The sequence below is a fragment of the Rattus rattus genome, chromosome 11, assembly GCF_011064425.1.
Source record: "Rattus rattus isolate New Zealand chromosome 11, Rrattus_CSIRO_v1, whole genome shotgun sequence".
Taxonomy (NCBI): Eukaryota; Metazoa; Chordata; class Mammalia; order Rodentia; family Muridae; genus Rattus; species Rattus rattus.
Genome location: NC_046164.1, coordinates 71,473,173 through 71,485,931, shown reverse-complemented (window position 1 = coordinate 71,485,931; position 12,759 = coordinate 71,473,173). Strand labels below are relative to the sequence as shown.

At 48.4% G+C, this 12,759-nt stretch overlaps 1 protein-coding gene across 1 annotated transcript in view; it reads left to right on the top strand.

Moving 5' to 3' along the window:
* Maea (macrophage erythroblast attacher, E3 ubiquitin ligase) overlaps nucleotides 1-8,783 on the top strand; it is a 33,281-nt gene extending 24,498 nt beyond the window's left edge. The window contains 4 exon segments of the mRNA XM_032916175.1: nucleotides 4,028-4,136; nucleotides 5,887-6,020; nucleotides 7,114-7,305; nucleotides 7,760-8,783. Of these exon segments, the coding sequence (XP_032772066.1) occupies nucleotides 4,028-4,136; nucleotides 5,887-6,020; nucleotides 7,114-7,305; nucleotides 7,760-7,855 (531 nt within the window). The 3' untranslated portion in view covers nucleotides 7,856-8,783.
* Nucleotides 8,784-12,759: the final 3,976 nt, after the last annotated feature.

Below are 12,759 nucleotides of genomic sequence, written 5' to 3'. Positions count from 1 at the left end.
AACTCCTAAAAGGAAAGCCAGAATTGATATATAAGTCTGGCCTACTCAGTTCTGCCTTCTTTCCCTCCCTCCCAGAGAAGGAACTCTTCCATGAGTGATCTTCCTAAGCTTTGACCTCTTCTGAGAGCATGTCTACAAGCTTGCTGAGTTTACTGTAGGTGTTTCCTGTGGGCCAGGAGTAGACATTCTGGGTAGGCAGAGCCTGAGAAATTGAGGTGCTGAGTGAATGCTGAGAGGGAGGGTGAGCACTGCTTTGGTGTCTGAGAAGTCAGATAGAAGGAAATGTTAGCAGTCGTCCATTAACACTGTGATGGTACCTAGTGACAGGCTTGCCATCACAACTGTGTAATCAGAATGTGCACATGCATGCATGCTCTCCTCTCTCTCAGAGTAGTGGAGAACCATTCTGCATTAAGGTCCCACAGGCCAGACACTGATTGCGTGGGGAGAGAAGCATCTGAGACTCAGTTTCACTAAATTGGGAGAACCATATAACAGGGCACCAAGAGATGATCTGTAATTTAGCTTAGAACTCGAGACTTGGCAGGACACTAAAGAGTGACGCAGAGGCCTTGTGTCTGGGAGTCACACAGAGGGTAAATTTGGAGGCTCCAGCTGCTGTAGAGTGAGCAGTGTGGTGGCTAGCCACCCCACTGCATTACATTTGTGTTTTAGACTCAGGCTTGGAGAGCTGATTTGCATGACTAGTAGACACCTCTGTGTTGGTAAGGCATTTGAAAATTAACTGTTAGAGAGAATGTTGCTCCTAAATAATAGACAGGTTAAGGTTTATGTTTTGCAAAAAAAAAAAAAAAATCTGCTTTTCCTTCAGTATCTTTGCTTTTAAACATCCCACTGGTTCCCACCAACCGTAGAAGGAACAGTGTTCCTCTGCAACCTACAGGGCTCTAGCATGCAGGCTCACCTTCAGTTCCTGCTTGCCTGGCTTTAAAGTGAACAGAGCATCCACAAGCCCCTCTCCACACATGAGAGAAGCTACACGGGCCCTGGCGAGCCTTGGGATGTCCGCGTAGGTGCTAGGTTATCGGTGGTTTTGTATATGCTGGCCAAGTGCTCTACTGCCCTGTACCTGAGGTACGATTATTACTGCACAGAAAGGGCTTTCTGTGTGGGGTGGGAGCAGCTGCTCTAAAGCTGGCTGGTTTTGTAAGGAAACTTCTGCCTACATTGGATTGTAGCACTGCTCTCAGAGTCCTCTCAGCTCTGGGCTTCTGTATAAACTGCATCTACCAGTACTCCCTGTATTATCCTCAAGAGTCACTTCAGTGCTAACCTTAGATCTTCCTCACAATTGCAAATCTTGGAGCTTCTGCCATTCACAGGACCTGCTTATTCTGGAGCAGTCACCAGCTCAGGCAGTTACAGGACAGACAAGAAATGGGCTGAGTTGAAGCCTGGTGATAATGGTAGGGAGGGGAGGAAATGTTCTTTTTTTATGTTGTTGAACAAGTCCTCTTTACACAGCCATGGCTGTCCTGGAACTAACTTCTCACTGTGTAGACCAGTCTGGCCTAGAAATCACAAGACTCTGCCTCCTGAGTGCCGTGATTAAAGCTGTGCATCTCCGTGCCAGCTAGAGGGAGTAGTATTTGTAGCCTGTGGGACCTGGAAGACCTCTGCCCTCTAGGGAGTTGGCAGGGTTTCTTTATACAGTTACTTACCTTACCCCATGCACTCTGGGAGCTGATGACATTCCCTGTCTGCTGCCCATTTGGGTGCAACATGGCTGCCTTAGGGAGGGGACTGGGTTCACCATCTGCATAGTGCATTGGCCCTGCCAGAAAAGGACTTCCGCCTCTTCTATCAGAATAGAGGCTCTGTGATAGCACTTCTTCCCAGCACCCTGAGCTTTAATGGTAGAATTTGTGAGATCTGTGGATCCTGGTGCTCAGGTGTCTAGGCCATGGCACGGCTGACAGGTGGCACCTCCTAACTCTTGTCTGTCTTTCCCCTCAGAGCTGCTTAGAGTTCAGCCTCAGGATTCAGGAGTTCATCGAACTTGTCCGGCAGAACAAGCGCCTGGATGCTGTGAGGTAGGATGTCACCATATACAAGTTTTTTTATGGTAAGGCAGGACACTCGGTGCTGTTGCCCTTTCCCCACCCTCATGGCAGGAGTGCTGGAGAGGGAACCACACATGTTGGGCACTGCCAGTCTGATGGCCTCAGTTTCACATGCCCACTAAATCTCTGTGTTCCCAAGCCAGAAATTAGGTTGAGATCCCCTGCTCATCAGACACTTTAGACCCTAATAGCTGTCAAGTGAGCTAGACTGGCGCCCCCAACCACCCATGTAGACCCATGTGATCAGGGCTCTGTGTCCCGTCTTTTCCACTTGGGAAGTAGTCATCAGCTCTAAGTAATAAGTGTGTTCTAAGGGAAACTGAACTGGTCAGTTCACCGTTCTTGGTCTCATGTTTTCTACATGGCCATTTGAGAGCATGCTCACATCAGAATGAGGGCTTTCTGCAGGCATGTCTGAGCTTCTGAGGTCTATTTCTGCCCTGAGGGTACAGAGAAGAGTGGCTGTCTGCCCATGTGACCTCTACCTGTTAGATCCGTACTGGGTCTCTTAGCAGTGGAAGGGCCAGCCGTCATCCCTGCTTATCCTTGTTTGATTGAAATGTCAGAGAGGACCATGCACCAATTTCCACTCCTTCCCCTGACCCACTTACCTTTAGTAGCTTTGTAAAGTCTTCCTGGTGTCCACCAGCTATCTAGTCAGTGCATGCCAAACCTAGAGCAGTAACTTCTCTAGTTGGGGTTCTTCGGTTCCAGCTTTGCCAAGGCTCCTGCCCAGTTAGTTCTGGAGTGTGAACAGGGAAGAACATTCAGATGGCCGTGAAGAAAACATCAGATCAAGAAACTGTGAAGTGACCAGTTCAGTTTCCCTTGGAGCACACTTGTTACTTAGAGCTGATCACTGTTCCCCAAGTCTCTTGTCTGTCCACTATTTGTGTTGAATGGAACGTTACATAATCCAGCTGGCTGTGGCCTAAACCTGGAGTGAGCACACACCCCCCACCCCCCCAACTTCCTCTGGCCTTTTGGTCATCTTGCTACTCCCTGGGGACTGTTTGGTGACATCTTCTACCAACTCTCTATCTAAACATAGGTATACATTACTCACCTCAAGGCTGCCTCGGGTTCCCAGAACCTTCTAGCTCTTTTTGTCCTGACTTAGCACAGGGCTGATCTCCATGTGGACTTGGTTCCATGGGTTCTGTTGTGTTGCTGGTCACTGGTGTATGGTCTGGTTCTACAGGAGGGGCTCAGGATTTAGAGGATATGACTGCGGATGAGGCCTTGTGGGAAGATACGAAACCTGAGGCCCCCATGGCTAACGGCCAGCAGGGAGAATTCCATGCTCCTCCTCGATGTCCAGTCCTCCCAAGCTGGTCAGGAGCCAGCATGTGCATCACAGTGTGAAACACACAGTGCATGTGTTTACTTATACATGATGAGTTAGACGAGCTTTATAAGTCTTATTTGTGGGCCTGCGCTGCCTCAAACAACTTTGAATTGAAAACACTGGACTAGAAGTCCCTGGGCGTGAAGGGCAAGCGCTCAGGGCCATTGGAATCACTCAGAGGCTCAAGCAGTAGATGTAGCCCTAAGTGAACCCATTTCCTGATATCTTCTCTCTCTCTCTCTCTCTCTCTCTCTCTCTCTCTCTCTCTCTCTCACACACACACACACACACGCACACACACACACACACACACACACACACGCACACACCCCTGAGCACATCTTCTGGGATGGGATTCCTTTGTGTCAGACCCTGAAGGACCTGTTAGTCCAGATCCTTAAAATTGGAGATTTGGACCTTAGAGAGTTGGTTCAGCAGCAGATAAAGGTACTGGCCTCCAAGCATGACAGCCTGAATTTAACATGGTGGAAGGAAAGTTATAACTCTCGACAGTTGTTTTCTGACCTGAATTGTTTAGTTAGTTATTTAAAAGTTGGAAATATTAACCTAAATGTGCCAAAATGTCACTTTTTAGACATGCGAGAAAGCACTTCAGCCAGGCTGAAGGGGGCCAGCTGGATGAGGTCCGCCAGGTCATGGGCATGCTGGCCTTCCCCCCAGACACGCACATCTCTCCATACAAGGTAACGTCTGCCCCGGTTATCTGTGCTTGCTGGCCCTTGGACTCAGACGTGTGCGGGTGGGCTAGAGAGTGCTGCACAGCTCCTGGGGACCCATCTGCTGTCATTTCTTCAAACCTCATAGCTTGTTCTACTCAACTGTGCTTCTCTCACTTTATTCCAATCTAGCTGGTGAGGCGTTTGAGGCAGAGGTCAGGCTTCAACCTGGAAGGCTCTGGGTCTCCACACCCTGCCATCTCTCCTTGGTGTTCTCTTCCTGTAGTCTTTCATGTCAGCATCCTGGCCTTCTTGCTTTTTCTCTAAGTCCAGAGTTGTAGGTCTAAAGCGCACTAAAGGGTTATGGTGGTCTTGCCCTTCTTTGGCTGCTCCTGGTCTCTTTCCTTGGTGCAGGTCTGTTGCATTCGGCCCCTGTGTTCTGGCCTTTGGTGGAAGAGGGTCTGGGAGAGGATGGTCAGGCTGCATTGCACAGCTTTGGACACACCTCAGCCCCAGTTTGGGTATCTGTTCCTGCCCCGAGTGGGCAGTGTATAGCGTTTACCTTTGCTCAGTATATGGCCTCACCACGCCAAGACCTCAGAAGGCATTAAGTACAGGTTTTGCTCATAGAGTTAAACACTTTGTTCCCTGAGCCTTGAGACTAAGTCTCTGTCAGGGGCCTTTGTATCTACCCTATAGCCTCATCCATAGTTGGCCTAACTCCAGTAGCCAACAGAGGAGAGCTGTGTTCTTCCTTCAGAGAATCCAGTTAATACTGCTAGATTTGCACTGGGCCCTAGTAACCCCATATAACTTTGATATGTGGGACTTCTTGTATTGAAATAATCATCAGGTCAGAGTGTCAGAAATATCTAAATTTGTATTTTAAGTTAATGCCTTAAATTTATCTTAACTGCATTGGAGGTTTGGGTTGGCCTGAGTCAGAGTTAGAAGATGAACCACTTTTCAGATGCAAGGCCTTGTGGTCCAGGGAAGATTACAGCAGGTATGGGTACGTGGTACTTATCCCTGCCGTCCCATCAGTGAGCACAAGGACAAGCCTACTCATGGGGTCAAAGCCAGAAGGGTAACAGGCTTAGCCTGTCAAGTCCTGTCAGTGACAGAGTTTTGGTGACCTGAAAGAGAAAGACCAAGATCACATCAGAAACCCTGGTCTTAGGGGCAGACAGGAAATTTAGGGTTCAGAGAGCTAAAAGAGAACTGAAAGAATGACTTTGACTAAATTAAGGAGGGAAGAATCAGTGCACTAGTGAGGGAGGCGAAGAGGAAGCTTCCTTCAGAGGAAAGTGATGGCTGAACCTCAGGAGAAGAGCCCTGAAGGCTGATGCTGTCCCTTCTGTTAGAGCTTCTCAAACTGGGCAGTCCATCGACTGCTTCTATAAAAGCAATGCTGAGCAGCGTGTTTATAAAGAGGGTGGAGGTTAAGTTGTTACCCTAGAGATGCAGAACCTTTCTCTCTTTTGCTTTTGTCTGTGTGCATACTGTGTCTGTCTAAGTCACAACATTAACCAGGGATAGTTCTGAGCTGAGGTCATGTTATTGTCTGTCGAGCATTTCTTCTCAGAAGTGACCTCTCTTTCAGCTTTAATTCTCTGCGATTCTGTTTCATTGTTTCAAGACCACAGGATACAAACCAGGGAGTATTCTGGAACATTAAACCAACAGGTGTCTTGTATGGCTGTTGGGGCATCTTTATTGGCTGGGCCTCCTAGTAACTGCCAGGGGAGGGTCCCAGCACCTCTGCATTGTCTTTCAGGACCTCCTGGACCCAGCCCGGTGGCGAATGCTGATCCAGCAGTTTCGATATGACAACTACCGGCTGCACCAGCTGGGAAACAGCTCCGTCTTCACCCTCACCCTGCAGGCTGGGCTCTCAGCAATAAAGACACCGTATCCTCCTTGCTCTACCTTATCCTCTAGGGTAAAGGTTGAGAGGGCCTGGGACCCAGCAGCTTGGTCTTTCTTTGGTCTGTGTGTCCTCTGTGACTTTTCTATTTCAAATGTTGCTGTGTACCTGATACTGGCTTCCCAAGAGTCCGAACTGTCTAGCCAGTTTGACTTCTCAGCTTGACTCATAATGGTCATAGCTCTGGAAAGGAAGCAGCCTCCCTCTGCAGGAAAGACAAGAAAGGCTGACCCCTCCTTGTTTATATTTGACCTACTGTGCACTGAAGGTGACTGACCCATCCCTTATATGACTCCACAGTGCATAGCTGACCTATTCCTTCCTGTGATGGACACCTCCCAATCCTCCAAACCCCTTCTCCCAACCCCCATGGTAGATTTTCAACTTAGGTGTGGCTGATCTTGTCCCTTGTGTGGTTGATCCTTGCCCATATGTTTGACTCCCATCCCTTGTGGTTCCTATAGTCAGAACTCAGAGCTAACATCTTGTGAGTCTGACACTATCACCACTACCACCAAGGGCGACTCTCCCTTGTGTGGCTGAACCTCTCTGACGGAACCTGTCCATTGTGTGCCTGGCCTGATTGCTCCATGTAGCCAAACCCATTCTGTATGAGTGTCCCACAAGGTAGTGACTTTGCTGGCATGCATCACAGCTGGTGCCTGCTGTGCTGGGCTCCAAGATGAGGCTGAAGGACCATCCTTTTCACCATCTCTGGTGGACTGGAGAGTAAGCATGTGCTTGCCTGCCACCTTCTGGCATCCACCAGAACATCTCTGTCTTACACTCGCCTGCCCTCTGAAGAAATTTGAGTTGGGTTTGAGGGTGCCAACAAGTGTGCTGTTGTGCCACTGGAAGCAATACCAATGGCTTGTCTTGAGTCAGATCTCTGTGAACATTGATATTGGATGATTATGGCATTCTTTTAACTTGGATGTTAGCTCTGTTTGTTTTCTCAGTGGTGTCCCTATGGTCATAAGGATGCCCTGTGGCTAGCTAGACAGTAATGGTCACAGCATACCTGCCTTGTTGCTGATCTTGTTGGGACAGCCTTTCCTTAATCCTGTGTACAGACAGTGCTACAAGGAGGATGGCAGCTCCAAGAGCCCCGACTGCCCTGTGTGCAGCCGCTCTCTGAACAAACTGGCACAGCCCCTACCCATGGCTCACTGTGCCAACTCCCGCCTGGTCTGCAAGATCTCTGGTGACGTGATGAACGAGAACAACCCACCCATGATGCTGCCTAATGGCTATGTCTATGGCTACAATGTGAGGGCCCGAATATCAGGGCTATGGACTGGGAGGGCTGGGAGGGCTGGGCAGCTGTGTGAAGGTAAAAGCATCAGGGTGTGGGTATGGAGGAGGGGACCACGTGTGAACAGCCTCAGGCTTCTTGACTGTATCCCTTCAAGAAGTGACTTTGTGAGGTTAGATGGCGTGAGACTGAAGAGATGGCCCCACGGTTAAGAGCGTTTGTTGGTCTTGCAGAGGACCTGCGTGGTGGTGCACAACCGTCTCCAGCTTTGTAGGGCTCTGACGTCCTCTCCTGACTTCACAGGCATCAGGCACACATACGTACACACATGCAGCAAAACACTCATGAGTAAATAGTATTAGATGATTTGTTCCCTGGTAGCTTATTTTTTGGAATGAACCTTAATTCAGATCTTAGTTTGCATGGGATTTTCTCATTTTAATGCATAACTCTGGTTTTGTTTTCCAGTCTCTGCTTTCTATTCGTCAAGATGATAAAGTTGTTTGCCCAAGAACCAAAGAAGTCTTCCACTTCTCCCAAGCTGAGAAAGTGTACATCATGTAGGCCTGCGTTGCCATGTGCACGCCCTTGGCCAGAGGCTGTGGTGGGTGGGAGCCATGCCCTCCTGCCCTGACCCTTGACCCCTGACCCCAGCCTGCCTCGGCATTTGTTTCTTGCGACCAAAGATCAGTGAGCAACGACAAATACTCTTAGAAAAAGAGGAAGTGAGATTTACTAAGTCTGTGCTTGAGAACAGCGTTTGGTTGGTAGGATTTTGTAACATAACTCGACTGATGCCTCTGCAAGTTCTTGCACCTCTCAAAGGAAACTTTCTCTACAGTGTGACCTGAGCACCCAGGAAATCCAGAGCATCTCAGAAGTAGGAATTGGGTCATCGATTATTTCCCTGTGTCTCTCCGTTTCCTTCCTTTTGCTAGTGACGGGACTCAGGGGAGCTTGAGGAGCAGGCTGGTCCTGTGCCAACTCTTGTTGGTCACAGCCTGGGCAAGGTGCTGGCCGTACCGGGTTGGCTGCAGTGACTTGTGACGTGGTGCCGAGGCCTTTCCTGACTTCACTGTCTAGCTGCTGCCAAAGCACCATCCACCACATGCACCTGGGCTGCTACTCGAGCCTCTGCCCTTGTGGCCAGGGTGTCTGGGGCTGTGTCTGTGCACAGGTTCAGCGTCTCACCTTCCAGCACCGCCTTATCTCCTGCTTTGAGAATGTATTCACGGGAAAGCCACTGGACTGAGTTTCTGCAGAGGCCTTGCCAGGTGGTTCCGTAGTCCTAGAGTGTACATGCTTTTCATTACGGAAACTGATAGTTCAGCTAAAGTAAGTACTGACGGGTTTTCCAGACATGAACCATTGTAATTCACACAAAACCATATTGTAGAGGTTTGTATCTAGCGCTTATTTTTGCATGTTGATGTTGATTAGCTAATGAACTGTAAATGTAAAGCGTGTTAATAAAATAGCTTTCTATTTCTCACTTTTTTGTGTGAGGTGTTTGTAAGACCTCGGGTGTCTTTTGCTAACCCTGCCAGGCAGTAGACCATACAGCACCTCTGTTGGACCTGCGTTTGTCACTACAGTGAAGGGCGCTCAGCACACTGCTTTGGCCCTGTATACAAAACATTGCCTGCAGACCCCCAAAGGGCTTCTCTGAGGACTGAGGGCATAAATACCTAGAGTCCTAAGTTAGGTCACAGTTGGCCCTGCTGATCTAGCCAGTGCCCACCTGCAGCCGGGGCACTGCAGGCTGGTTGAAGGACCAGAGGATCTTGGTAGCTGTCCTGGTCTCTGTTCTTGGGATCTTAGACACCACTGTTGGAGGCAAGGGTTCAAGCCATGCACAATGCCAAGCAGGTGTTCTGAGTGTTCCTTCCCCTCACCCACTCAGGTCTTTCCTTAACTCCGTAGTTCTGATTCTCCCTCTGTGGCAGCTGCATTGACCTCATCACCTAGTTCTGCCAGTGTGGACAAACACATGCACCCAGTTCAAGTTGGTGGAAGTACCCAATGCTTCCCAGTGCTCTCTGGAGCACCTTATGCCATATTTTGGGGTCTCTGTGGCCTAGAATCAGTTGACACCTCTATCATTCTGGAGCCACACCCTGTCTGGGGTCTTCCCCTTCTGCCCACAGTACCAGTGAGGTTGCAGCAGAATGACTCCAGCACTTTATTTATTTACCTTTTCAGTGTGGCTGTCCTTTGGGTTGAGTTTGACTTATGAAATCACCAGACCTGACGTTCATGTGATTAAGCATGTTAACATTCTCTTAGGGAAAGAAGATTCTGGAGGCTTCTCCCTTCAGCAAGGCTCTACAAGGTAAACAGATAAGGGAGTGGGGGAGTCACAGCTACTTATAAGCCACACAGGGAGCTTATACCTTTAATCCCGGAGTTCCAAGACAGCAAGAACTACACAGAGAAACCCTGTCTTGAAAAACAAACAACAAGCTACATGGGGAACTTCTTGGTACTGAAGCTGACTTTATGTTCCTGTAAATCCACATAAACTCACTGGTTCATGAAGCTGGACTTAAATGGAATCCATCCTTTCTCTCTGGTCTGCTGGTGCCTTGGCTTTGGCTTTCTATGTGTTATATGATGACATGTCCCTCTGCCGTAGTGGCAGCTGTAGGTTCCACTTTGGGTGAGAAGACACAGGTGAAGCTGAGCTTTCTCCCTCGAGAGATCCTGCCTGCATGAGGGAGGAATGACACACGGGAAAGGACATGCAGTTGACATCTTTTATGCTAGCTTCTGGTTAGCAGGAAGTAGATAATAGGACAAAACTGTGATACTGACTTGAAAGATTTTAGTCTTGGTTACTTTCTTCTTTTTTTTTTTTTTTTTTTTCGGAGCTGGGGACCGAACCCAGGGCCTTGCTAGGGCCTTGCTCTTGCTAGGCAAGCGCTCTACCACTGAGCTAAATCCCCAACCCCTTGGTTACTTTCTCATTGCCATAAAATTCCAGTGGAGGCACCTACAGAAGAAGGGTGGAAGGTGTAGCAGCAGGCAGCTGTGCTGGAGCAATTCCTGCCTATGAGGTTACATCTTGAGGTAACCATGAGGCAGACAGAGAGTGAACTAGGGATGCTACAGGCTTTTAAGACAAGGCTCACCCCTAGTGACACACTGTCATAGTTTGAATATGCTTGGCCCAGGGAGTGGTACTATTAGTAGGCATGTCCTTGTTGGAGTAGATGTGTCACTATGGTCATAGGCTTTTACACCCTAGTCCTAGCAACCTGGAAGCCAGTCTTCCACTAGCAGCCTTCAGATGAGGATGTAGAACTCTTAGCTTCTCCAGCACCATGTCTGCCTGGATGCTGCCAAGCTCCTGTCTTGATGAAAATGGACTGATCCTCTGAACCTGTAAGCCAGCTCCAATTAAATGTTGTCCTTATAGGAGTTGCCTAAGTCATGGTGTCTGTTCACAGCAGTAAAACCTAACTAAGACACACACCTTTTCCAAGAAGTTCACACCTAATCCTTGAAAAGTTCCACCAAGCATTCAAACGTGCCTATGACGGCCATTCTCAGACCAGCACAGATGTGTGTGTGTACTCATTGGAGGTTAGAGGATAACTGGATTTCATTCTTCCAGTGTGTTACTACTAGACTGTGGAGGTGGGAGCTCTCAAGATGGAAATCTCAGCTGCACCCATAGTGTGGTGGTCAGTGTTGCCTGCAGATGAGAATTTTACAGGGTGATCCAGGGTCCCACATTGAATTACATGGTCCCTGCTAAGTAGCAGAACTGGGCTTTAGTGGATAGTGGGGCCAACTCTACACCCAAAAGCACCAGGAACAAGGGTCAGTGATGAGCACCGACGCTTGGTTCCCAGCACTCAGGGTGGCCTATAACCATCTTTGACGCCATCTATGAGTTCCTGGGAGTTCAGTGCCTTCTAACCTACAGCACCAGGCATATGCATGGTGCACATACTTGCATGTTAAAAATACATAAAATATTTAGAAATTAAAAACAGGAAGGCATGTACTGCTGGAATACATCACACACACAACCATTGGAGAATCCTGCTTGAGAGATGTTGGGGTAAATTGAAGTCTATTAAAATGGATAGATTACACTGTGTCAGCCCAAGACCTCTTTAGAAAATTGTGTGTATGACTGTTTCCCTATATATGTGGATATAGATATATGTGTACTACATGCCTGCAGTGCCCAAAGAGGCCAGGAAAGGGGATCAGATCCCTTGGAACTGGAGTTCCACTTGTGAGCTACAATTCCCATATGAGTGTTGGGTTTGAATTGAACCGAGGTTCTCTGCTAGAGAAGCAAGTGGGGGTTGGGGATTTGGCTCAGTGGTAGAGCACTTGCCTAGGAAGCACAAGGTCCTGGGTTGATCCCCAGCCCCAAAAGAAAAGAAAAAAAAAAAAAAAAGAGAAGCAAGTGCACTTAGGCGCTGAGCCGTCTCTCCAGCCATCCCTCTCCCCCATGCCTTTTGAACTTGAAAGTGTGGTTGAGGAGGCTAGATGGATCATGGAGGGATAGAGCAAATGGTGCCTCCAGTCAGGGGTGCTGTGCCCACCGTCGCCCTTTTGACAGAATAACTGATGTCGGTGATGGGATATCATCATCATAGACCTTGCTGGCTTGTTTAGTTTCCTTATAGTCCCAAGACCAATTCTCACTTGCTTTGAGTGAAAGGCAGTGAAACTTCAGAGATCATGCCCACCCTCTATATAAAGGCCCTGTTATTTAATGCTAGTCTCGAAGTGTCTTTCAAGTCTGGCAAAGCATCTGGAAGAACAGCAAAAGCAGCATTTAAAGACATTAAAGGTTGTGTCAGCGAGAAAAAGATTAGGCCTGAGAACAAACAGGGTATTGAAAGAAAATCTCAGTGCCAGGGGCAGACTACCTCCTTATGAACTGTTGGCCTAGGGGCTGGGGAAGCCCCCTCATACAGGTTTTTCCCTTTGTTTTGTTATTGAAACAGTCCCCCACCCCCACCGCCCAAATAGCTGTAGCTTTCCTGGAACTTAACTATGTAGACCAGGCTGGACTCCACCTGCCCCTGCTTCTGGTTATGAGACTTAAAAGGCAGGTGCTGGTATTAAAGCCCTGTGCCACCAGATCTGTCTTTGACATATAATTCTTTTTAGACTTAAGTCTGTTATCTGCTACTTGTTTCTGATTTGTCTCATCTGTTCTTAGTTCTTGTTTTACCTGTATCCATTTTGTTTATTTTAAATTAATCACATGGGGAAGGGGGTAAGACAGGCTTTCTCTGGAAGGGACAGGCCAGAACTCACTGGCCTCAATCTCACAGCAATCCACCTGCCTCTGCCTCCTGAATGCCGGGATCAAAGATGTGTGCCACGGCACCTGGCCTGCCTTTGCAGTCTTACAAGAGACGTCCCACTTTTCTGTTGGATCAAATCTAGGGCCTCACCCATGCTCCGTCAGGAAGTCAGTAAGCCATTCTCACTTC